At 38.9% G+C, this 24,883-nt stretch overlaps 1 protein-coding gene and 1 long non-coding RNA gene across 2 annotated transcripts in view; one reads left to right on the forward strand and one right to left on the reverse strand.

Moving 5' to 3' along the window:
* Window positions 1-1,977: 1,977 nt before the first annotated feature.
* atp8b1 (ATPase phospholipid transporting 8B1) overlaps window positions 1,978-24,883 on the forward strand; it is a 39,877-nt gene continuing 16,971 nt past the window's right edge. The window contains exons 1-13 of the mRNA XM_061734616.1: window positions 1,978-2,155; window positions 17,502-17,681; window positions 17,801-17,898; window positions 19,630-19,743; window positions 19,827-19,925; window positions 20,064-20,125; window positions 20,215-20,287; window positions 21,356-21,426; window positions 21,711-21,793; window positions 22,133-22,291; window positions 22,639-22,727; window positions 22,839-23,029; window positions 23,355-23,439. Coding sequence (XP_061590600.1) covers window positions 17,519-17,681; window positions 17,801-17,898; window positions 19,630-19,743; window positions 19,827-19,925; window positions 20,064-20,125; window positions 20,215-20,287; window positions 21,356-21,426; window positions 21,711-21,793; window positions 22,133-22,291; window positions 22,639-22,727; window positions 22,839-23,029; window positions 23,355-23,439 — 1,287 coding nt within the window. The 5' untranslated portion in view covers window positions 1,978-2,155; window positions 17,502-17,518. The remainder of the gene's footprint in view (window positions 2,156-17,501; window positions 17,682-17,800; window positions 17,899-19,629; window positions 19,744-19,826; window positions 19,926-20,063; window positions 20,126-20,214; window positions 20,288-21,355; window positions 21,427-21,710; window positions 21,794-22,132; window positions 22,292-22,638; window positions 22,728-22,838; window positions 23,030-23,354; window positions 23,440-24,883) is intronic.
* Window positions 10,870-11,810, reverse strand: LOC133454826 (uncharacterized). The gene is made up of 2 exons (XR_009783455.1): window positions 11,311-11,810; window positions 10,870-10,947 (listed from the first exon to the last, which is right to left on the reverse strand). It is a non-coding gene; the product is annotated as an uncharacterized LOC133454826 (long non-coding RNA).

The following is a 24,883-nucleotide window of genomic DNA, read 5'->3' on the forward strand; positions in this document are numbered from 1 at the left end:
CCAAAATCATGTCCTCACTTACTCTAACTTGTAGCTTCAGAGCCTGATCCTGCACCTGGATGCAGCTCACACGGCTCTGTCTCCCCTCTACATGGGTAACACAACATATAGCTTCATAACCAGCCTTTAACACTGAAATTATAACAGTAACTAATATTTCAGTCCATTATGTGCCACTTACGCTGACCCGTGGTCGTCTATTGCGGCTCCCGACACCGTGGACTCAATACACGAACCCCCGACCGACGAGAAGTAAACACGACGTTCTCAGTCACACACGCTCGTCAGACGGCTCAATTACCGGTCCGCTCTAACTCCTTCACTCAGTCACGTATTTCCTCTGTGATATAAGGTTTTCACGGCTCAAACCCATCACACACTCTCACAGACAAGAAATACACCTCTGCCATTGTTTGCATTACGAAGACGACGGTTCGCGGGCATTTACGTTTCGCGGGCATTTACGTCTCGCGTGACTTCCTGGTTCTCACACGATATTCAACCTGGCTGGCCTTAAAGTGACAGTACACATTGTATTAGGGCTCAGCTAACACAAAAAACACAGTAACCCCTGTTCACTTGGCTACATATGTATCTTATGTTCATTTTTCATTAATTAATTAATTTTTAAATTCTTTATTTATTTTTCACATAATTTAGGTTTTCACTTCGGCCTATAAAGTCGTTGCTCCACACAAGATGGCCATAGTTCTAGAAATTCATTCACATGTCTCTATGTATGTTTCCTATGGAGAAGCGACATCTGAGGAGCAGAAAGCTGTCATGGGCACACGTCATCTTTTCTCCAGGCATTGGTGAATTTCAACGGAATAGTCATTTAACATAGAAAGTCGCCAAATAATTTCCGATAGGCCTATATGCTATAAGGGACTTTAAATGATTTGGGTCCGTTGGAATTCAAATGTATTTTTATAATTGTTTTTCTACACAATAGGGGAATTCTCAAACAAGGTGCTTGGTCTAAATGAAGACCTGTTACTGGTTACCACCTTTCAGAAATAGAAATAACGCCCGGATTTCAGCAGCGCAGTCGCCAAAAAAAAGGGACATCCCCAAAACTTCTAAACTGCATAGAAATGTGTTTATTTTATATGAAAAAACAAAACGCTTTCATTTTAAAGTGCTTTAATAGCATTGAACTTGCATGACTGTACAAACAGACAACCATATAGCAACTGAAATATCCTCCTATGGTATGTATGTCCATCAGCCAAGATGTAGAATATAACCTACAGGTGAAGAATATGGTGTAAAAGTTAATTTATTTCAATAATTCAACTTAAAAGGCGAAACTAATATATTACCTAGTCTTATTATATGCAAATCAAGATATGTTAAGTCTTTATTTGTTATAATTTTGATGATTGAATTGTTTATTGATTTCATAAAATATTCACATTTTTTGAGATTTTTTTGATTTGGGGTTTCATAAACTGTGAGCTATAATCATCAAAATTATAACAAATAAAGGCTTGAAATATCTCACTTTGAATGTAGTCGGAAATAATAGTATTTGTTTCACCTTTAGAATAAAGTTTTGCAATATATTTAAATTTTCCGACCTTCACCTGTATATTATGACATCAATAAATAAAAGTATAATATATGTCCGTATTGGTTCAATACGGACCGCAACCTTTAATTCCCAATTAGGCCTATGTAACAATTCCATATTTCAAGGGACGGGTATGATACCCTACTTTTCATTTAAACTTCTGACCAAAAGCTCTCGTCGGCCAAAAGTATTAATGAGTCTACAATACAAATGCCAGATTTGACAGTAAAAGTAGCCAAGTAGTGTAACTCCGCCTAAACCCCCACCTGGGACAATTAAAAATTCAATTTAGCCGTGCGTCACGTGACCAGCGCACCTCCGCAGCGCTGCGCAGCCACTTCCGCAGGTAAAGCCCGGCTCTCAGCGCCGCTCCCCAGGTGTTGTTTTTAGCCGCGGGGGCGTCGGACCGGTCCGGCAGGTTTGTGCGGCAGAGCAGACGAGGCATCTGGGCAGAAGGGCAGCAGGGCGGGGAGCACAGGCGCCTCTACAAGCAGGAAGAACAGGGAAATATGGTGCTCTGACACAGCGCCCAGGACATCGACCGAGGCTTTACAACTGTTTTAAAACAAATCTGCGGGGGTAAGTCGTCCAAATTCATTACTGTCGTCTGTGTATTTGACTGCTTTGACTAAAGTTTTAGGCAGTTTTTACTTACCACGGGCTTGGCCAATGTTTTTGGTCACCTGGGCGGCTGATGCTGAATTCACCTTTTCCTTTTGAAGGGGGAGGATTCTTGGTATTTATTTATCTCGATTTAATAAATACAAAAAAGGACTACCTTTATACAATCCTAATAAAATGGTTCATGTCCTTGCTCCGTTAAGGGTGTTTTTATTTTTCTTTCCTAAAACATACAAAACCAACTTCTTTGAATGGATCTATATTTTTTTCCCAGTTATTTTCAAGTACATTTTTGTCCAAATCTGATCTATGAAGACAGACAATCAATATTATGACACATGACACATTCTGCGTTCAACAAAAGGATCATTCAGTTTAGTGAACATGTAAATTGAACCATTAACATTTATTATATTATTGGGCTAAATATTATAAGCTGATCTCTGAAACCCAAAGTACAGAGAAGTTAATAGCCTATGTTTGTTAGCAGGCAAACATTATTGAAATAGAGGATAAAGTCAAAGATTAAATTTCTTGTCCTTTTACTGGATTTTTACACTTGTGCTTTTATTTGTGATGCTGCCTAATTACCTTTTTATTTCTGGGTGTCAGCTTCAGGGAAATATTGGCGTAACACAATCCCCTGTGATCACTGATAACTGAGGAGAAACGGAGCATGAGCAAAGAAATTGTCCACTAAATGGCAACATTCTGTGGTTGTGGACATTTTGAGAGAGATTAATTGATGCTTTTAAAATTTAAGGGGAACCTTCTTTCATACTTTGTTACATTTAAAAAATGTTCATATAAGCATTGTCTTATTTATGCCTGCATAAGCAGCATTTTGCTTGAGATGTCACTAATAAATAATCTGTACACACAAACCTTTCCATATATACTGTATCTGCAACTTTAAGATGAGAGTAGGAGTGAGCAATCCTCTATTTATTTATTTCCAGGCAATTGTGTGCAAGAGTGTGCACATGTGGTTTTCTTGCTGCCTTTGCTGTTTTAAGCACTTTTTCTCCCCTCTTTTGTGATCTGACCATATTGTCTTTTCTTTTCTTTTAAGCCTCTACAGGATATTTTGTTTTGTTGATGGTTGTTGCAGTTTGACGTTTGACCCAAAACCTTCAAAATAAAAGCAATATCCTTTATGAAATTCAAGGCACCTGAATGCTTGCTTGAAATTGGCAAAGTCATAAACAAGTATTTAAAGTACATTAGTATAAATCTGCATATTAATATCAGTTCTGTGTTTGTACAGCATAGTGGCTTAGTGGCTAGATCTGTTGCCTCACAGCAAAAAAGTTTCCTGTCCCACAGTCCAAAAACATGGATGTTGGGTTGATTGATTTAAAATTGCCTATACTCTGTAAACTTAGCATTAATCAGGTATAGAAAATGGATGGATTATTTCATAGCTATATTTGATAATGTAGCATGTTGCTTTAAACTGCTATATGATATATTTCCACTCTCTCGTACTTTAAAGACCATCACAATGTTACGAGGACGAACTCTTGGTGTGTGTGTTGTGAATGAACACAGTAGTAGATGTTGGGTGTGTGCCTCCAAGTGTTTGTTTTTCCATTAAACGTAAAACAAACCCTTTTCTTCTGTTGACAAAGCAAGTTTCGTGTCCTTTTGAGTAGGGAAATCTTCGTCTCAGTATGGAAATCTCCAACCTTGAAAGCAGTGACTGAGAATTTGAATTCAGTTTGGAGGCAAATGGGTTGAAAGATTTTTGGAGTTGGAGACTCTGGAGCATGTTTTACATTTCTTGGGTGTTTTTCATAGGAGTGGTCTAAAATGATTAATGCATCTCAACACTAAAATGTCTGCCACGGTTCAGTTTAAGTTTTTATCTAATCAGTCTCTTTTGCTTTGAACTGTGTAATGAAATTTGCACGAATCCTGCTCAGTTTCACTTGAACCTCCCCCCACACCTCCAATTTATATGTACACCATCACAGTGGCTTCATAAGTACCCTTTATCTATTCTAGCCCCTGTGTCAATAATGGGTCAATAAACAGAATTCCTTTACTTTTAATCAATCAATAACTTTTATTTGTCCCCAATGGGGCAATTAATCATGCAGCAATATGTAGACATATACACATAGTAAAAAAAGGACAACGACTTTAAATCTAAAAATCCAAGCCCCACAATAGCTACCTTTTCCTCATGGAATTGAGAAGGGAGATGGCAGAAGGTACAAAAGAATGTTTATGTCTGTTGGTTTTGAGAAGTGGAAGTCTGAGCAATGTAACCGATGGAAGAAAATGAAACTCTTGGTGTAGAGGATGAGAAAGTCTGATAGGATAGTATTTGCTTTCCTATACAGCTGTTTGTTCTACAGGTCCTGTAGAGTTACCTGAGCAGAGCCAATTATTTTGCTACAGACATTAACCACCTTGGTAAGAACAGTTTTCTGCTTTACCCTTAGTGATGAAAACCAACAAATGAAGGAAAAAGTTAAAACAGACTCAATGAAAGAGCGATAAAACATGGACATCAAGGATGAATCGACATGGAATTAGGACAGTTTTCTAAGACTGTACAGACGCTGCTGCCATGGGTTTAGCCATGTTGACAGTCATCACATGTACAGCAGGAGAACAACAGATGCAAAGTGGTACTCAAAGGAACCTTGTGTGCAGAGGTTGAGATGTTGGTGTGCGTGTTGTTGGAGGGTAACTTCATATTCCCGCTGTAAATGGGAAGAGTCAGTCTGCAGTGGCTTGAGAACCAGCGTTGCCTTGCTCATTGACTTTGGAGTGTGGATGCACACGCTGTTGTCTCTGTGGACCAACCGCTTGTGTGTGTTTGGCTCATTGTCTGGACTCCTGCTGCGAGCAGAATACTGAACATGCCAGTTGAAGTTCATTAAGCTTCATTATCAGTGAAAAGCAACTTGCAGAGAAAAGTGTCAGAGGTGTGTGTATGTTTGTGTGTGTGCATGTGTGTGTGCATGTGTGTGTGTTCTGTTTCAATGTATTGCCCCTCATAACCCAGAAATGTACTTTGTGTGCAAAACCTCAGGAACATAAATTACATTTAAAACAAGTGTTTATTTGTTTCTGTTTAAAAAAACAAGTGCATGTTTTTTCCTTAACTGTTAGTAAATCCAGAATCCGTCTGAGTTAGAGAACATTTTCCAGATGATCATCTTTTTTTTTTTTTTTTTTAACTGAACCAAAAATAAATTTGATCAATGGTGCAATGCATATTCATGCAAATGGAACATATCATGTTCTAACTGTAATATTGCTAAAGTCCATTTAATTTTGAGATGACCCTGTGGTTGGATGTTTTCCTGTTTGGTTTTTTGCGCTTTTGAAAATCATATTAATTTTAAAGACTATGAGCTTTGAACAGAAAAGAGAAAAACAGGTAGAAAATGACGTAAGAGAGAAACGTAGTGAATATTGTGTTTTTGTGTCACACTTCCTGCTGAGTCGGTGTATTAATGGAAATCATACCGGGACGACCTCCACTGTTCACATGGATTTTTCAGCTAATAGAGAGATTCTGGTCTCAAACATCTAGTTGCGTTAACTGCTTGATGGTTGCAATGATTTTGACACACTTCTGCTTGTACATATTTCCTCCTGCTGACATGTGGCGAGATCTTTGTCACATCAGGAACTTGTTTCTTTTCTTTTTCCATTAACCTGAATTTGCTGGTGCTTACAGCAAATTGCTACCAAAGAAATTTATTTTATGTTGCATATTTAAACTTTATCAGATGGCAAAAACAGCCACAAAGTAATCGTTTAAATAGAAAATCAAGTTGGTTTCATAGAAGCAGTTCTGTTTCTGTGATTTATCGACCAGTAATAGCAGAACAAATTATGTTTCTCTTATTTATTTACTTTTTTTCCCATTTTGTACATTCTTCCTTGTCAATCCAGTTGCTATTAGTTAAGTCGGAGATAAAGGTCAGGTATTTCAGGCATTGCTAGTGGCCTGCAGCTTCGGGCGCAAGCAGAGCTGGGAAACAGGCTTTGATTCACAGAACCTCCTCATTTATTGTATTTCACATCCGTCTTTATTGTCTTTACCCTCTTCCAGTTGGGGGGCAAGGGGGCACATCTCTTTTTTGGCACAAGCCAGGGGGCACCCTAGACAGGCCACCAGTCCATCACTGGGTGTATTATGTTTATCAATCATTCATTTTTAACACTTCCTTTTAGTCTTTCTAGATCAGGGGTCGGCAACCCGCGTCTCTAGAGCCGCATGCGGCTCTTTAGCGCCGCCCTAGTGGCTCCTGGAGCTTTTTCAAAAATGATTGACCTTTTTCTTTCCTTTTTTCCTTCTTTTTTCCTCTTTTTCTCTTTTGTTCTTTTTTCTTTTTTTCTTCTTTTTTTCCTTTCTAATCTCAACATTTCGACTTTTTTCTAGAAATTTCGACTTTTTTCTCAAGATTGTACGTCAACATTAATCTTGACATTTCGACTTTTTTCTCGAAATTTCAACTTTTTTCTTGACATTTCAACTTTTTTCTCTAAGTGCATAATGAAAAAAAAAACTTCCCCCAGTTATAACTAATATAGAAACATGCAGCATGTGTTGCCTTCATTCTAAGGCTTATACAAGACTTCATTTTTTGCGGCTCCAGACATATTTGTTTTTTGTGTTTTTGGTCCAATATGGCTCTTTCAACATTTTGGGTTGCCGACCGCTGTTCTAGATCATACTTGTAATAATCCTAAATGAATAACCAAAGCTGAGGAAACTCTAATGGAATTATCCACTTGTCTGTATTTTTGAGAGGTTGACATGCAACACAAAAGTTAATATTTGAAGTAAATATCTGCACGCTTTTATCCATATATCAACACTGATGTGAGTTTTGGTCAAAGGAGAGTAAACAGTATCAGCAGCGGGATCTTCACCTCCTCCCACCTCTCAGGTTTCACTGTCGTCACTTAGGTATGCTCTTCTGAATCGCTCATCCCCCTCCCCCTCCCTGTTGTTATAGGGATACTCTAACACCGAAACCCTGTCTGACACAGGTGATTCTCACAGTCTCCACTTGCTTTCGGTTTTCTGCATTCAGGCGCAGGTGTTTTAGTGTAAATCTTTGAAACAATTAAAAAAAAAATGCTTTTGTGCTTGTGTTCACATTTATACGTAGGTGCACCGTTTCCTGTATGGGTAACTTGTTCAAGCCCATATTTTTAGCATCAGAGACATGACCAAAGTGTTTTACAATCAAACAATTATAATTTAAAGCCAACTGTGAATTTCTCAGTCTCCACGTGGGTGATGTGCACCCCCGTGTCCTCGCAATCCTTCTACATAATCCATGTGGAACTGGCATCTTGATTATAAACCCAAGCTTCTTTTTATTTCTTTAACAAAATATGAGAATTCATCACTGGTTTTGAATCTAAATTGCTTTAAATATGTCACTTTTTTTCCAATGACAGCTGTTGGTTTTAGATGGAAAGTTACCACTTTCAAGTAACTACACAATTGAGCTGAAATTTTGCACAAAAATATCTTTGATACAAAATTTGTCCACTAAGGAAACCAGTGAAAAGGTTTCTCGGTGCTTGAAAAAAGAGCGTGCATACACTAGTATCTCCTTTTCTTTTTTTTTTTCCATTAATGTTGGCTTCCTTTTCTCCATTTTTACCTATGAAGAAATGTGTATTTTGACAGGTTGCATACCTTTTAATGACTCGTAGGAAGGTATAGGTGTGACGCAGGGCTTTATTTTAGGCCCTTTGTTTCTTTGGTGTGGCGCTCCAAAGCGTGTGGAGTGGATCATGACGTGAGTAGATGTGTCTTCAAAACACTAGAATGTGTACAGTTACAGAGGTCTACCAGCTTCAGGTCAGTCCTTGAGTTCATCTTGATCACTGAATGTCCTCGAGTGGAATATCTGTCTGTGAAGTTACCTTATTTTGTCTTAGCTTGCAGTATTTGAACAGTTACAGAATGCTCAGATATGGTGTCACACGCTGAAGTTTAGCAGCATTTCACTCGTGCACACAAACCGCATGACTTTTCAGATATATGAACTAATATCTACTATTTTTAGTCTATTTCAAGTATTTTTAAGAAAATGCACTGGGACCTTGCCTATGCAACTTTAAGAAGAGACTGGGGATGAACGGTCTGATTTCTGTCCTCTACTCTTGCTTTCAGTCTCCCGTCTAAGTAGTTTTAACTACAAACATTGTTCTTACAAGCAAATGATAAGGGGGATGTTAACATCCACCTCTCGCTACAATGGAAGTGGAAATAAGATTAGATTTATGAAAGAGTCATGTATGCGCAGCTTTGTGTACAATCAGTATGCAATGACGTGTACACAAATTTCCACCAGATTTGCAGAATTGATAAGGGTTTCATTGATCTGGTGTAAGGTTTTCCTTCTTTCAGCACAAAGAAGTCTTAGTTCTTCTCCTCCCCCTCCACATCATGTTCAGACTTGTACGGATTCATTTAGCCCCAGATACGTTACCCTTGCATACACTTGTTGCTAATGGTGTACACGAGGTGGCAACAGGAATGTGGGCTTCTATAAAAAAAATAATTACCTTAAAACAGAAATATGGTGATTGACAAAGCTTTAGATGAAGATAAGAGGGAGTGATAGAAACCCTGGGTATACATGCTGGTGGTGGTGCAGTTTAGACAAAAAAAATAAACCGTGACTTAGTATAAGTAGTATAGACAAGTTTACGCGCCAAAACACGGGCGCTGCCATTCGTCTGCATAGATGCGGGTCATTTCCGGCGGAAGGGTTTTCCGCAGCCTTTTACCGGTATAAACACAGCGGCGTGGACACGGCGTGGACACAAACCTAAACGAAATACTTGCTGTTCGTGTGTTTTTTCTCTCGACAACTATGTCTTTGCCATGGGAACACGGTTCTACGACTTTAACTGGAGGTGGCGTTACTCTCCCGACCCGAATTCAGTGCAGAACTGGGATGATAACGTGATGACAGCAGCAGAACTGACAGCTGATCTGCTCCCACTTCCTGCAATCCGCAATGGACAAACTGAAAGTTTCTGAGGTTTATCAATATCTGCACAGAGACAAAGTCGGTTTTGTCATGTCATACAAACATGGTCGTTTTGTTTATTTGAAAGTAAATGTCGAGCCTGGCCAGTGTTTGAACAATGCAGGGCTTAAAGCTCGGCTGCTGTAACTGAAGCTGGAGAAGTCAGACCTGCGGGATGTTCGTGTTTCTGGACCTGGAGATCGTGTTCCCATTCAGCTGCGATCTTATGGAAGGTAACAAGATTATTTGACATATATGTCTTCATTTTTGCTATCCGAACTACATCATAGTCTACTTGGCTTTTTTTTTCTCTAGGTAGAAAATGCTGTGAGATGGGAAAACCGGGCTTGCCTGCACTGACAGAAGAGCTGGGTCTGAAAGAAATGCTGGTCAGAAGATGATGAAGTGCAGGACTGTCTCAGAAAATTAGAATATTGTGATTTTCTCTAATGCAATTATAAAAACAAAAATGTCATACATTCTGGATTCATTACAAATCAACTGAAGTTTTGCAAGCTTTTTATTATTTTAATATTGCTGATTATGGCTTACAGCTTAAGAAAACTCAAATATCCTATCTCAAAAAATTAGAATATTCTGCGAATCTTAATCTTAAACTGTAAACCATAATCAGCAATATTAAAATAATAAAAGGCTTGCAATATTTCAGTTGATTTGTAATGAATCCAGAATGTATGACTTTTTTTTTTTTTTTAAATTGCATTACAGAAAATAAAGAACTTTATCACAATACACACACAACAGGAAGGATCTTTACCAGCCGTCACCAACAGCATCTTCTACCACTCCAGAACCGGCACAGGAGGTGAAACTCTGTAGGACTCATGAAGAGTGGAGGAACAGCCCTGGGAATATTCTCCTGCAGCTCTGCCTCCCGCCATCACCCAACCAACTTCACATACTCTCAAAAATTGATGATTTTGTTGAGGGAAGGTTACAGTTCTGCAGTAAATATCTCAGCATTTTAAAACTAAAATGAATTATTTAGGAACCAACAGATGTTTGTACTGTGAAAATAAAGTTTGATTGAACTTAATTTCATTTCATTATTGCACTGAACTACGATCAATGAATGATAGGCCTTATCTTCCTTAGTGTGTTACAATGTCTTTTAACAGTTCATCATTCATAGTAAGCTCATACTGTACATTAATAATGGATGAATTTTGAGTTTTGAGGAAACTAAACAAATGGCTTCAACAAGAAAATTCATATGTTTAATCTTAACAGGAATAAAAAAAGTAAAATATGGGGTAAGGGAACTGTCAATCGAATTTGTGCACATAAATCAAATGTGTGCATATTATTCTACAGTTATGCATAAATACAAAATTTAAATATTTGTCAAATCATACATATAGTGTGTATTTTCTCTGTAATCCATGTTCATAATCTTCTAATCACAGAGAAAATACACTACATATTATATGTTTGATTTGACTTAAATGTTTACATTTCTATTTATTTATGCACAACTGTAGAATATGCACACATTTGATTTATGTGCACAAATTCAATTAACAGTTCCCTTACCTCCATAGTAAAATACAAAAGCATCCCACACAATTACATCACTATAAAAACTATTCATATATAATATTAAAAAATACAATGCACACAGTATTTGTTGTTTATCTTTATTTAATGAACAACATCACTTGTGTAGCAGGCTCGGCCTCAGGTGACAGGTTTCAGGACCTTCTAAAAAAAGGGGAAGAGAAAAACATGGAGCAAAATTAATGCAGAAAATCTCATTACACTTAAAACAAGAGTATTTACCAAAAAAATAACTTATTTGACAATCTTCACCTGTTTCAAGTACATTTTCATTTGAAATAAGTAGAAAAATCTGCCAGTGGGACAAGATTTATCTTCTCATTACAAGCAAAAAAATCTTGTTCCACTGGCAGATTTTTTCACACGCAGGCACACACACACACACACACGCATCTCAAAACCATCAACTGCCTTATAAATATACCAGTAGCAATGTTAGTGTATGACAACTTCTTCAGTATTAACAGTAGCTACTGTCAGCTTCACAGCTAAAGTTGCTGAACTTACCCTCAGATCCGTGTTTTTTCTCCGGGGGAGGCAGCGGATCCGCCGGCTGAGTTTACTCCTCTCTGGCTGGGGAGAGCGATTATAAACCAACCACAACTCAGGGAATGGATTATCCTTTGTTGTTTTTTTGTCAACAAAGTGGTGTGAACAAACAAAAATGTTGCGCGGTGGTTTTTTAGATGTAATGCCTTCAGCCCGGTCCGTGGCTTCAGAAAAAAGGTAAACAAAGCGGCGCATTGGACGTGTCTCTTTGAAGCTGGTTTGTGGTTGCAGCAGTCTCTATCCAACCACTCCTTCAGGTGCTTCCTAGAGTTACTACATCCAACTGCCGAGACATGTCGTTCCCGAACCACTTTTTTTCTTAGAAATATCCATTTTGTCCCTCTTTTTCGGAGCAATGTTGCCACTGTTTTCAATGGAAAAACCCAAAAACGGAAGTGAACTACTTACAGGGGAGGAGTTTAGGAAGTAGAGCGGAAACGGCCGGTAAACTTGTCTATAGTTAAGTATAATTAGAAAAGATGAATAGATGAAAGCACTGACTTACGGGGCTTGCTCTTAGACCAGGGGAACAAATTTTGTTCCATCTCATGTCTAACACTTGCTGAAATGACAATAAAAACTCCCTGAATCCTTGAAAGTCAGTTTTATTAAGGGAAATATTCACCTGAATCAAAGATCAAAATCAAAGTGCCTTTGCTGTTGTGTGACTTACTTTTTGCTGGCTGAATTGTTGATCTAAATAATCTTTAACTCCAGGAGAGAGGGATTTCCCCCTTAGGGCAGGGGGAAAAAATCACTTATTGATTTTAATTCAAAGTTTATGGGGATGTTAAAAAATGAATACATTTACACTTTAATTTACATAATTATGATGGTACAGCCTCAGCTTCCACATGTTTCCATGGTTCTGTAACGCCCACCTCGTGTTCCTTCTCATTTTTTACTCTCAAAACATTTTCCCAAAATAGACTGTCCACTTAATGTTTACACAGACTGTTAATAATACTCAAAGTTGGCATGTCCTGTTTCACAGTTAAAATGTTGCTCTATCTTGTCAGTCAATTTTTTTTTTTCTTCTGTGGTAGTTTTGGTGTTTTTAGTTTTCTCCTGGTTATACTGGGCTTCAGTTGCCAAATAAATCCTCATGTACGGCTGGGACTGTAAAATGACTGGACAGCCTATCCATGACCTCACCCATGGGCTTTCAGAAGAGCAGCTTTGAAACCTCTTTGTGTTGCAAATGGGTGGTCAGCCTGACGGAGACACGCCCACCTCATTCACTCAAAGTTAGCTGTGGCTCCGGAGGAGTGGCGGGGCTGCAGGTGGATTTACTGATGGCTTTGTAGCCTGACAAGGACTGATGAGGAAGTGGGAATGGGTAGCAATTAGCTACCCATTACCACTTCCTGACATGGTACAAAATAATTGGCGCTCGGACTACTCCAGTCCGTGGCAACAAAAGGTAGCAGCATGGCTATTTTATTTTAGCATCTTAAATGTCAAATTTAAGAAGTTCGTTTTTTTTTTTTTATATTTTATTTTTATTTAGTTTTTCAACAAAAACAAAACATAAGACAGACAGGGTCATCACAGGTGTATAGAAATGCATATTGTAGAAACAAGATTGAATGGGTCCGGGTTACATTTTTATCAAAATATATTGGGTCCTTAGTGTCCATTTGTGCCGATTGGGGTGCTAGAGGATTTTAGATCCTTTACTCGGTTTCTTGTAGATCCTAAGCGTTCCGTAGGAAGATGGAAGATGTCTCCCATTCTTTCATAACTCAAAAGTCCATTCTTTTTGTGCAGAGGGGAAATACAAAAACAATGGCATATTTCTTCTACCAAACATGTACAGAAAATAATTTTAGGTTCAAATAGGACTTCCATTTTTCCCAGTATTTTTCACCTTTCTTGGTAGCATGTCTCAAGAAAAAGTCAATCGTTCCATATTGTAGATGTCATTAACTATTTCAATCCATTCAAGGATTGTAGGAGATTCTTTACTCAGCCATTTTCTAGTTATTGCTTTTTTACTAGAGAAGTTTGTTTTTTAAAAACTTGAGCAGTACTGTAACAGGTTTTTTATTTCTACAGTTGTCGAAATATTTGTAAGCAATCAATTGCAGTACTCATTACTGGCAAAAATGTGATTATTACACTAATGGTGTAACCATCTGTTCATTTCAGAGGATTTGGCAGGAGCACTGACCTTTTCCTGGTTTACTGGTTTCAGGTCCTGTACTCTGTGTCTGGTTTGTTTATTTTGATCATAGAGGACTTAAAGCATATCAACTTTTATACATTTCCATAAGACCTTTTAGTTCCTGAATACTGCTCGGCTGTTAAACTGGTCCATCAGGGTGAATCTTACAGCCATGCGCTAAAGTACGGTCGTGGTATCTCTTCAGGTAGCCTCATTACTCTGGAGGGTGGCGGTGATGCACTAATCAAAAATAACTTGTGGCTGTCGCTGTAAACTGTAGCTTTCAACAATAATTCTGTCTCTTTCTTAGCTCGTTTTATGGATCCGCCAAACTCTGGTCAAATTGGACCTGCTCCTATGTTCCTGGCACTTCTACAGCTGTAGGCTTTGGGCTGGGCCTGGGTTTGACATGTAAATCCTTTTAAGGCTTTGGTTATGCTCATTGCAGCTTAATTGTGTTTTATGGTGTTTCTGCTTATAGTTTAAGGCCTCTTACTTAAATTTCAATATGTTGTTGTAGCTCATTCAAGGATGTTCTTTCATGTCTTGTGAGGTGAAGCTTTTCCCTTTTGAAAAGCTTTTAAACTACAGAGTCTGACCTTGGAGCTTATTATTAATCATCAAAAGTTATTGAAAAGAAACCGTAATGGGTTAATCTGATTCTCCTTAAGTTTACTCAGAAAAAATAGCTTAGGAAATTCCCAATTACTTTTCACATATGCACCTATAGATCTGGTTTTTCCCAAATTTTTCAGCTTGAAACATGTTGGATTCCTTCACCGACTTAAGCCTGAATTATGGTTCTGCGTCACACCAACGCAGAGCACTCGTCGTGGCGCCGTCGTGAACCCTTCGGACTTCTCCGTCACTCCATTTCTCCGCGGTGCAGTACCCCCCGCGACCGCTAGTTTGCGATCTTTTCCTGAATGGTTTATCCGACTTTTTCCGGTCACAGTAAATCAAAGAGATAAGGACAACTATTGTGCAAAAAACCAAAACAAAAAAAAAATCACACATACACGAAGAAAAGAGCCCTGAAAGTTCACGACTGCTTCAAACTGGAAACCGGAAATGCGTTGCTACCAAGCGAACCAATGACAGCCCTCTCGTCTGCGTTGCCTCGACGCGTAGTTACAATTTTCGGGAGGTGCAGGTCAGTGACGGCGTCGGTGACGGCGTGTGTTCTGCGTCGACGCGTACCACACGCCGTAGGCACGGCGTCGTTTTGACGCAAAACCATAACTCAAGCTTTACCCGTCCCTGCAGTTGAGCTAAAGTCGCGCAAATACAGGGACTCCAAATGGAGAGATATGACAATAGAGAGGGTGTGTTTGCATTCTTTATATACAAATGAATATACATTTATTATGTGGAACATTAACTCTCAAACAAGCCCTGCAACGTCATCCCTCTCATATCACATTACAGTACAGGCTTTGTCAGTCAAATCGGAGCGTAAACCTGAACCTGCTGCAGCTCTTTATCTCTGGTTTGTTTGTCTAGTAACGATGCCTGGAATAACACCACCGATCAGAGTGATCATCTAGTTATGGAGACATATCAAGTATGACTTAACATTTTGTAAAACATTTTAACCTTTTTTTTAGTGTAGTGTTTAAGTCCTTCTACTCATTCATCCTTTTTAGTCTTTGTATTATGAAAACATAAAACTTTCTACAGTACAATGTCAAGTCTTTTCATGCCTGAAATGTCAGTTTACTGTCTCCTTGACACTGAAACCACAGAAAAATAAAGGCCCAGTATGTAGTTTATGAAATGAGTTGTACGACATGGTGTTCAACAACATTAAATGTGGGGATTTTGAAGGAGAAAACTAATGGTGGTAGTAGTAGTAATCATCATTAAATCTATATTTTGGCGTTGGTTAAAGGTCAGTTAATCATCAGATATTGAAGTCGTTTCTTTAGGGTGACATGTTTGCATGAGCCATATTTCTCTCTATAGATCCAATAGCTCTCAAGACATTTTCACCAAACTCTGCCATTGTTGCACCAGAGTTTGTGGGATGGGCAAAGTCATGAGGATGTAGCTGAAACAGCAGACGTTCAGATCCTTCATGTGACAGCTCAACACACCTTGTTAGTTGCTGCAGAGTTTTTCAGATGCAGTTTTGCAATGCGTTGCAGCAGCTTTAGAAATGTGTGCTACCTGGTCAAAAAAAAGAAAAAGTCAAACTAATACTTTGTTATGCCACTTCCAGCTTTGTTTTATGGCATGCATTTGTCGTGGTATCATTTCAAGAAGTTTAAAATGTCTGTCGTGTTGCCTTCAGTTTTGCATTTCTCCCATAAGGACGATATTTTACCTCTTATACCTCCAGGGTTAAATAATAAATTGGACAGTTTTTAATTCGAGCGACCCAAGGGATTTTTTTCCACCCCAATTATTTGACTTTTCCCAATACCTTTTCAGGTACCACAGGACATCTTTTGAAATAATTTGCAAAGACATTTTCTGCATAATTTTCCAATTTTCCAACTATTTTCCAATAGTAGGATCCCTGAGAGACTTTTACCGGCCCACCCAAGATATCTAACAGCTTTTCAGGTGGATAATGGATAATGCAAGCAGCACTGTGAAGATCCAATTTTTCAAATTCTCCAGTGCGTTTAACACAATTAAACTTCCATTACTTAGCACGAAACTCTAGAAGACACAGGTGGATGCCTCCATTCAGCTGGATAACCTACTGCCTGACAGACTGAAGGGTTGTTCATCTGACCTGGTGGTCAGGAGCACCAGAGGGGGCTGTACTCGTAGCCTCTCTTCACTCACTTGCACACCTCAGGTTTCCAGTACAGGTCAAGTTCCTGTCATCTGCACAGTCCTCGGATGACTATCAGTGTGGACAAGAGACTGAGTGCAGAGAACACTGTTTTATTACGAAAAAAGAAATGGAGGTGTAAGAGTAACACTCAGTGTTCACCTGGCATCTGGAGTGGACATGCAACACCGGTGCCCTCTACAAGAAGAAACAGAACACACTTTACTTCTAGTGGAAGTGCGTCAGCGTATGCAGTAGGATGTTGCATATCTTCTATTAATCTGTGGTGGAGAGTGTAATTTCACTTGCAGTAATCTGTTGGGGTAGACGCATCAGTACCAGCAGTACTGGAGTTGAGGGGGGATGAGAGGGGATTACATCCCCCCCTGAAATAAAAACGGTCCAAATCATCCCCCCTGTAAAACTGCCATCCCCCCTTTCCATCCCTTATGTCATTTCATCAATGAATGTGGTTTTACTGCTATTTCAACATTTAGAGTCATCACCAGAAAAATAACGTATTTGACAATTTTCACCTGTTTCAAGTAAATTTTCACTTGAAATAAGTAGGAAAATCTGCCAGTGGGATTTATCCTACAAGCAAAAAAATCTTGTTCCACTGGCAGATTTTTTTCCACTTATTTCAAGTGAAAATCTACTTGGAACAGGTGAAAATTGTTGTTGTTTTTTCCAGTGATGAGTCTTGTTTTAAGTGTAATGAGATTTTTTTACTAAAATGAGACATTTTAACTAGAAATAAGACAAATATTCTTTAAGTTAAGTTTGTTAAGATTGTGAGTTTTTGCAGTGATCCATTGTACTTATCCTGTGAAGGACAGAGTCATATTGATAAGTTCAGAAAAGTGTTTTTTATTGTTGTGTTTTGATGTATTTGATGTAAGCCCAGTGGATATTTAAAGCTTACAGAAGGCTGCATTTAACTGCTGCTATGTCATTCCTGCAGTATTTCTGCAGGTGTTTTGGTCAGTGCTATTGTTTGTAATATATTATATTTTTTTACAACTCGAGTACTGGGTACCAAAGAACCCAAAGAAATTGATTTTTAAAAGGCTAGGCTAGGCTCTGATCTGGGGCTTCTGGAGCCTCTAGAGTTGACTGAGTGAACTGACCTGATGGAGCGGTGGCGACTTTGGTCAGGTGTGTATGTAACCATATTTCTACGTATCTTTCTCTCAGGTGCCTGAGGTCCTAAGATGAGTCGGCGGGGGGTGACCTGGCAGGGCACCCACGGGCCCAATGATGAGGTCATGCCATACAGTGACGATGAGACGGATGATGAACTGGATGAGACCTCTGAAAGTGAAGCAGAGGAGGAGCCAGAAGTCCCACGTCCCCCAGTGGTACCAAGACCTGGTGGTGCGTCCGCGTTCATGCAAATCAAATGTTCTTTTAGCTTAAAGTTTATATGTTTGTTTTGGCCAGTCAAATGATTTTTCATTTATTTAGTTTTTATTTGTGTGTTCTGTTTTGTCCAGATATCAACTGGAGGGTTAAAGCCAATGATCGGGCCTATCATCAGTTGCCGGAGTTCCAGAGAAAAGTCTTTATGTGCATCAAAAAGAGCAAATATTCTGTAAGTTTAACCGTTCACAAGCCTGCTGTGTAGTTGATCATGGAGATGTTTTTGTACTCAGAAATCCTTCTGAACTGTTTGCTGGCTCTGAGCTGTTTCCTCCCCCGGGTGTTTCAGCAGCTGGTGAACACAACTCTTTGTGTCTGAATGCATGAATGTCATTGGTGTTTGGAAAGACTGAAACTTGATCAGCCAGCCACGTTTCAGCCTCACCAACTGCCACTACTTGAAGTTAGGGGTAGAAGGTGTTGGAAACAGAAGGAATCAAAACATTGAAGTCCCACATTAAATAATAAGCTGCTAGTAATTTTATGTATTTCTTTAAATTTGTTTTTATTTTTTGTCTCTTTTGTATAAATTGTTTTTCTTTTTTGAGTATTGGGGTGATACTACGGAAGAGTATTAGGGCCAGGCAGGAGAAAAATAAAAATAATATTTTAGAGGAGGAAGATTTGTTTTAATTATGCAAAAAGTCGAAATGTCGAGATTAATTTTGAAGTGCAATTTCGAGAAAAAAGTCGAAATGTCGAGAAAAAAGTTGAAATGTTGAGATTAATGTTAAAATACAATTTCGAGAATAAAGTTGAAATGTTGAGAAAAAAGGCGAAATTTCGACTTTATTCTTGAAATTGCATTTCAACATTAATGTCGATATTTCGACTTTTTTCTCGAAATTGTATTTTAACATTATTCTCGACATTTCGACTTTTTTCTCGAAATTTCAACTTTTTTCCAGACATTTCGACTTTTTTCTTGAAGTGCACAATAAAAAAAAAATCTACCCTTCACAAATATTTTTTCTCCTGCCTGGCCCTAATACTCTTCCGTATGATACAGAGGTCTTTGAAGTCAATGTATCAATACGATACATATGGCATTATATGTTTAAATGTAGAGAGGACATGTTGACCCCAACCCCCATCTCCACAGTGTGTTTGTCTGGACTGGGTTTTGATGGCTTAGCCTCAGCCTGTACTGCCAGTATTCCCAGTATGGCTTAGAAGCTGTAAAAGTGGACTTGGAGCCTCGGCCGTTTCCACACTGACCAATGGATGTGTGTAAGAGTGTGTAAGAGAAAATGCGGAGAATGGGTAGACCAGTAAAGTCCTGATTGGTCATGTCTGAACTGAAGCACTACCCAGGGAGGTGTCCCGGAGGAATCCCTGATCAACAGAAGCATCACGTTTTCACTTTTAAACTTTTCCACTTGAGGAAACCTGGAGAGGACATTCCACCCTTTGCCAACAAAAACCACTCCAGGGACTTGATTTGGCTTGGTGATCTCAGCAGTACCACATCTTAAATGGAAAAGAGGTGGAATCCTCAGCCCACCAAACTGGACCCCTTCAGTCCCTCGGTTTTGCCAAATAAGAAGTCTGTCTTCAGAAATGGCGTTCTCGGTGGACTCCAAGTCCCACTCAGAAAGAATCCAACCAAACCCTACTATTCCAACCTTTCACAGCAGTCTAATAGCTGCTTCCTGCCCAAATATTTACAGCTGTACTTGATCAGTACTTCCAGTTTATAGAAATATAAATAAATAAATAAATGTTTTATCTTACTTAAAAAAATGAATAAAAGCTTTTGGGAGATTTTTAATCTACCCAGAGTACATAGCTGACCTCCTTATTGTCTAGTTTGCAACGTTCTCTAATGAGCTTTTACGCGCCGTTTCTCTGCATTTAAGGAGAGTTTGCACTAATATCTCGTCTGTGTCATTCTTCTCTGCAGGGAAACGGCATCAAGACGTACAAGTACAATGTTCTCACCTTCATCCCTCTCAACCTGTATGAGCAGTTTAAGAGAGCAGCCAACCTCTACTTCCTGGCTCTGCTCATTTTACAGGTATGTTGAAGAATATGACACCAGTCGGTGCAGAAAACAAGAACTACTTTGTGTGCCAATAAATATACTTTTATTTTTTTTAGATCATTCCAGACATCTCCACTCTGCCCTGGTACACCACCCTGATTCCTCTCGTTGTGGTATTGGGAATCACTGCAATCAAAGACCTGGTGGATGATTTGGTAAGACACACTGAAATCTAGCAAAGTTACACTCTTTTGAGTGATGAGGTTGTTTTTAGAGTAAAGCTAGAGCCTAGGGGACCTTTTTTCTTTTTCTTTTACTAACTTTTTTGTACGGATGTATTTGTTTTCCTTCAGGCACGTCACAGAATGGACAAGGAAATCAACAACAGGAAGTCTGAGGTCCTGCTTGATGGAAGGTTTGAATAAAATCTTTTTTGAGGAATGCCATTTAAGCGCCAAAGTTGTTCCTATTAAGATGAGAACTGATGGATACTGTCTCTTTCAGGTTTCAGCCATCCAAGTGGATGAATATCCAGGTTGGAGATGTGGTTCGTCTCAAGAAAAATGATTTTATTCCGGTATGATGATTTTTGCCAAATGAACGTATACCTACCTGGCTGTTGGCTTTGCCAGGACCGTGTAATAGCTTGAGCATCAGAAAACTCTTGAGCATGCACTGAACATTGTGAGCTGTTGTCACTGTTGAAGGAAAAGATCTCAAGATAAATGTGATTACAACTTATTAAAAGCAAATTGGTTTCAGCCATCCTTAAGTTTTGTTAGAGAGAGATAACATTTCTATATATTTTGTAGCTGAACAAAACGTGACTGGACTGATTAAACAATATATTCAAATGTGGGACTCAGATTTTTACACTCACTTAAAGGAGCATGAGGCAGGATTGAGGCAGGATTTATGAAAAAAATTCGTATACATTTTAATTTTTCTAGTAATAATGTCAGATGAAGCGTTCCAAACCAAAAAGAATGTTTCCTCTAGTGTATCTCTCCGTTGCCTTGAACAGGCTGTGTGCTGCAAAATGTGCTGCAATTGTGGGGCCGAATTTCCCGCGCTGTCCTGTGGATGTGACGTCACATGACGCTGCATGCACGTTCTCCCCGTTCTCCCGTGCCGGCTTCACTGTTGGCTGCAGTACCCCGAACGGCCGTCGTGGTGAAGGGTGGTGCTAATGAGTCTCATTTCTTAAAAGGAGCCTCATGCTCCTTTAAGGGATCCAAATAACTGTTGATGAGTTTGCTGTTAATGACAGCTGAAAAAAGCATGTGCTAAAGTAATCCAGTACTGTATATGAAAGTGCAGCAAACTGCAGCCCAATTTTTGAAGTTGAGGATGAAGACGGGGAGGCTGGATGGTTCTGGTCCGGTGTTGAGATGTGACGGCGCCCTACAGCGTCACATCTCCCTGAACAAAATGTATTGAGACCTCAGTGCCTCCAACCAAGGGATGGGTTTTTTCTGTCAGTTTTTCAGTAGGCTTTAGGATGTATGGTTTGAAGAACAGAAAGGGCTCTCTTTCTGTTAATAACATATTGCCTTTAAATTGATGTTATCCTTATTTTCTGAGTTTTAAACCTACCTGCAGGCCTCTTGAGTGTGTAATTTTGTGTAACCTTTGTTATCTACAGGCTGACATCCTTCTGTTATCCAGCTCCAACCCAAACAGCCTGTGTTACGTAGAGACGGCTGAGCTCGACGGGTAAGGACCTTCATTTTCGTCATCCACATTTATACAAAATATTTCCAAAAACATGTTGGAAACGAGACAATTCATTGAAATTCTGTTAATCCGGTTCATTCCAATAGAGTCCAGATTAAAAATTGTTAAGTTAAAATATCTCCAGTGCTAAGTCAGCTGCAACATGCATCAAGAAGCATAAGAGGCCTTTTATGAAGTCGTCATATCGATTTCATATAAATGCGGTTTTACTTAGTGGTCCTTTCTCGGGAGTTGGTATTTAGCTGTCAGTTTTGCCGTCACAGAGAGACCAACCTGAAGTTCAAGTTGGGGCTCAGAGTCACGGATGAGCGGCTGCAGGAGGAGCGACAGTTGGCAGAGTTTAACGGTAAGCACCGTCATAGTTTGATGACCATTTGAGCTGCACTTTTCAAGAAGTTATGTTGTGTTGGTAGTAAAGTATTGGTCATTATACCTGAATACTCGGTTACTTTCTTTGTTTAGAATTACAGAGTTTGGTCTCTTGCTAAGTTACAGTTGAATAGACTTTTCATTACCACTTAGTGTAAAATGAAATAAATCCATCCATCAATCAAATGAGGAAAAAAACCTGCAGAAGTGGGAAGCAGACGGATTACTTTTTCCGCTTTAATCCTACAAGGAATCCAGGTCCAGAGTAAAATAATCCTGTTTTAGTTATTTGTTTGTGTTTTGTCTGTTTTTGTAGCACTGATTGAATGCGAGGAGCCGAACAACCGTCTAGACAAGTTCACAGGGGTGATGCGCTGGAACGGGGACCGTTACCCTCTAGAGTTGGACAACATGCTGCTCCGTGGCTGCAAAATTCGCAACACGGAGGAGTGTCACGGGCTCGTCATCTTTGCAGGTCTGTTTGATATTAAATTATCCTAATCTTCAAATTGAGGAAAATGCATTTTAAATATATAATATAGGAACATTACCTGTGGCATGCCTTTTGCACAATTTCTATTTACAACAATGTCTTCTATGGTCAGGGATGGATTTACATTTGGCAACAGTTTGGTTGATATTTTTTCTGTTAATTTCTCACATTTCAAAAGATCCAATGGAATGTTTTTTTTCTATTTTTTTTTTTTTATGCTTTGATAAATGTTATGCTCAATTGCTTTCAGTTAAATTTGGTTGCAAACCAGAATTACTGTGGCAGTTTTAAAGAGTCCTTGTTGATGACGAGAACACATTTTGCTTCAGGAGCGGACACAAAAATCATGAGGAATGGTGGCAAAACACGGTTCAAGAGGACCAAAATTGATGAGCTCATGAACTACATGGTTTACACGGTGAGTCAGAACCATCCTTGCTTCTAGCTTTTTTGTTTTTTTTACATGATTTGCTGTTTGGTTTTGAGTTCTTGACATGCATAAGTCAATAATAAGAGATTTTCCTTGTAGATCTTTGCCCTGCTCATTCTGGTGGCAGCGGGTCTGGCCATCGGCCACACCTTCTGGTACAAGGACATCGGCTCTAAGGCCTGGTATCTGTACGACGGCAAGGATCAAGATGCTTCCTATCGAGGGTTTCTCAGCTTCTGGGGATACATCATCGTTCTCAACACCATGGTGCCCATTTCACTTTACGTCAGGTTAGCAGAACCAAGCCCTCATGATAAGACTAGATACTGGTGTCTAAGAATCTGTTTTTGATCACAGGGAAAAGCAGATCCTAACGGTGTAAATAATCAATGTTGTTCATAGGACATTGCAATTTATTGGAACAATATCAACCAATAGCTTTAATATTTTCTAATATGACTGTTAAAGTGAGTTTAGTTTAAATTCCACATTTACCATGAGACTCAACTTGGTACCAGCTCACTTTTGATACCGTGTTGTCAAAGGACGGCTCTTTCTCTGAGTTCCAGTGGTTTTAAAGTAAAAGTTGTCCTTGTTACTCGTCTTCCTCGGCAGTGTGGAGGTGATTCGTCTGGGCCAGAGTAAGTTCATCAACTGGGACCTGCAGATGTATTTCCCCGAGAAGGACACGGCTGCTAAGGTATGCAACATCAAAATGAGCACTTTTGTTGTCAAAGTATGCATTGTAAATATAAATAAATTCAGACCTCAATTCCAGCATCAGGCAGCAGACAGGTCAGTTAAGGACACTCACCTCGTCTGAGGCTACGCTGTGGTGGGTTGTGCAGAGTAAGGCGCTGTTGAAATCACCATGAAAATGCAGAGATGAGACATTTCCTCAGTTCCAACCAGCCTTTCGAAATCATCTGGAATCATCAGATCTGCCCGTCACGCTCATGCTTGTCCCTGCCCACACCGTAGACCAGGGGTCGGCAACCCGCGCCTCTAGAGCTGCATCCGGCTCTTTAGCGCCGCCCTAGTGGCTCCTGGAGCTTTTTCAAAAATGTTTGACCTTTTTTTTCCTTTTTTTCTTCCTTTTTCCTCTCCTTTTTTAATCTCGACATTTCGCCTTTTTTCTCGAAATTTCGACTTTTTTCTCGACATTACGACTTTTTTATCGTCATTTCGACTTTTTTCTCGAAATTGTACTTCAACATCTTGAAATTTCGACTTTTTTCTCGACATTTCGACTTTTTTCTGTACTTCAACATTAATCTCGACATTTCGCCTTTTTTCTCGACATTTCGACTTTTTTCTCGACATTACGACTGTTTTCTCGAAATTGTACTTCAACATTAATCTCGAAGTTTAGACTTTTTTCTCAATTTTTACATTTTTCTCGACATTTCAACTTTTTTCTCGACATTACGACTTTTTTCTCGAAATTGTACTTCAACATTAATCTCGACATTTCAACTTTTTTCTCAACATTACGACTTTTTTATCGAAATTGTACTTCAACATTAAACTCGAAATTTAGACTTTTTTTCTCAATTTTTACTTTTTTCTCGACATTTCGACTTTTTTCTCGACATTTCGACTTTTTTCTCAACATTACGACTTTTTTCTCGAAATTGTACTTCAACATTAATTTCGACTTTTTTCTCGAAATTGTACTTCAACATTAATCTCGAAATTTCGACTTTTTTCTCAATTTTTACTTTTTTCTCGACATTTCGACTTTTTTCTCGACATTACGACTTTTTTCTCGAAATTGTACAGTACTTCAACATTAATTTAGACTTTTTTCTCGAAATTTCGACTTTTTTCTCGACATTACGACTTTTTTATCGTCATTTCGACTTTTTTCTCGAAATTGTACTTCAACATCTTGAAATTTCGACTTTTTTCTCGACATTTCGACTTTTTTCTGTACTTCAACATTAATCTCGACATTTCGCCTTTTTTCTCGACATTTCGACTTTTTTCTCGACATTACGACTGTTTTCTCGAAATTGTACTTCAACATTAATCTCGAAGTTTAGACTTTTTTCTCAATTTTTACATTTTTCTCGACATTTCAACTTTTTTCTCGACATTACGACTTTTTTCTCGAAATTGTACTTCAACATTAATCTCGACAT

This window comes from Cololabis saira, chromosome 11 (assembly GCF_033807715.1).
Source record: "Cololabis saira isolate AMF1-May2022 chromosome 11, fColSai1.1, whole genome shotgun sequence".
NCBI classification, from domain to species: Eukaryota; Metazoa; Chordata; class Actinopteri; order Beloniformes; family Belonidae; genus Cololabis; species Cololabis saira.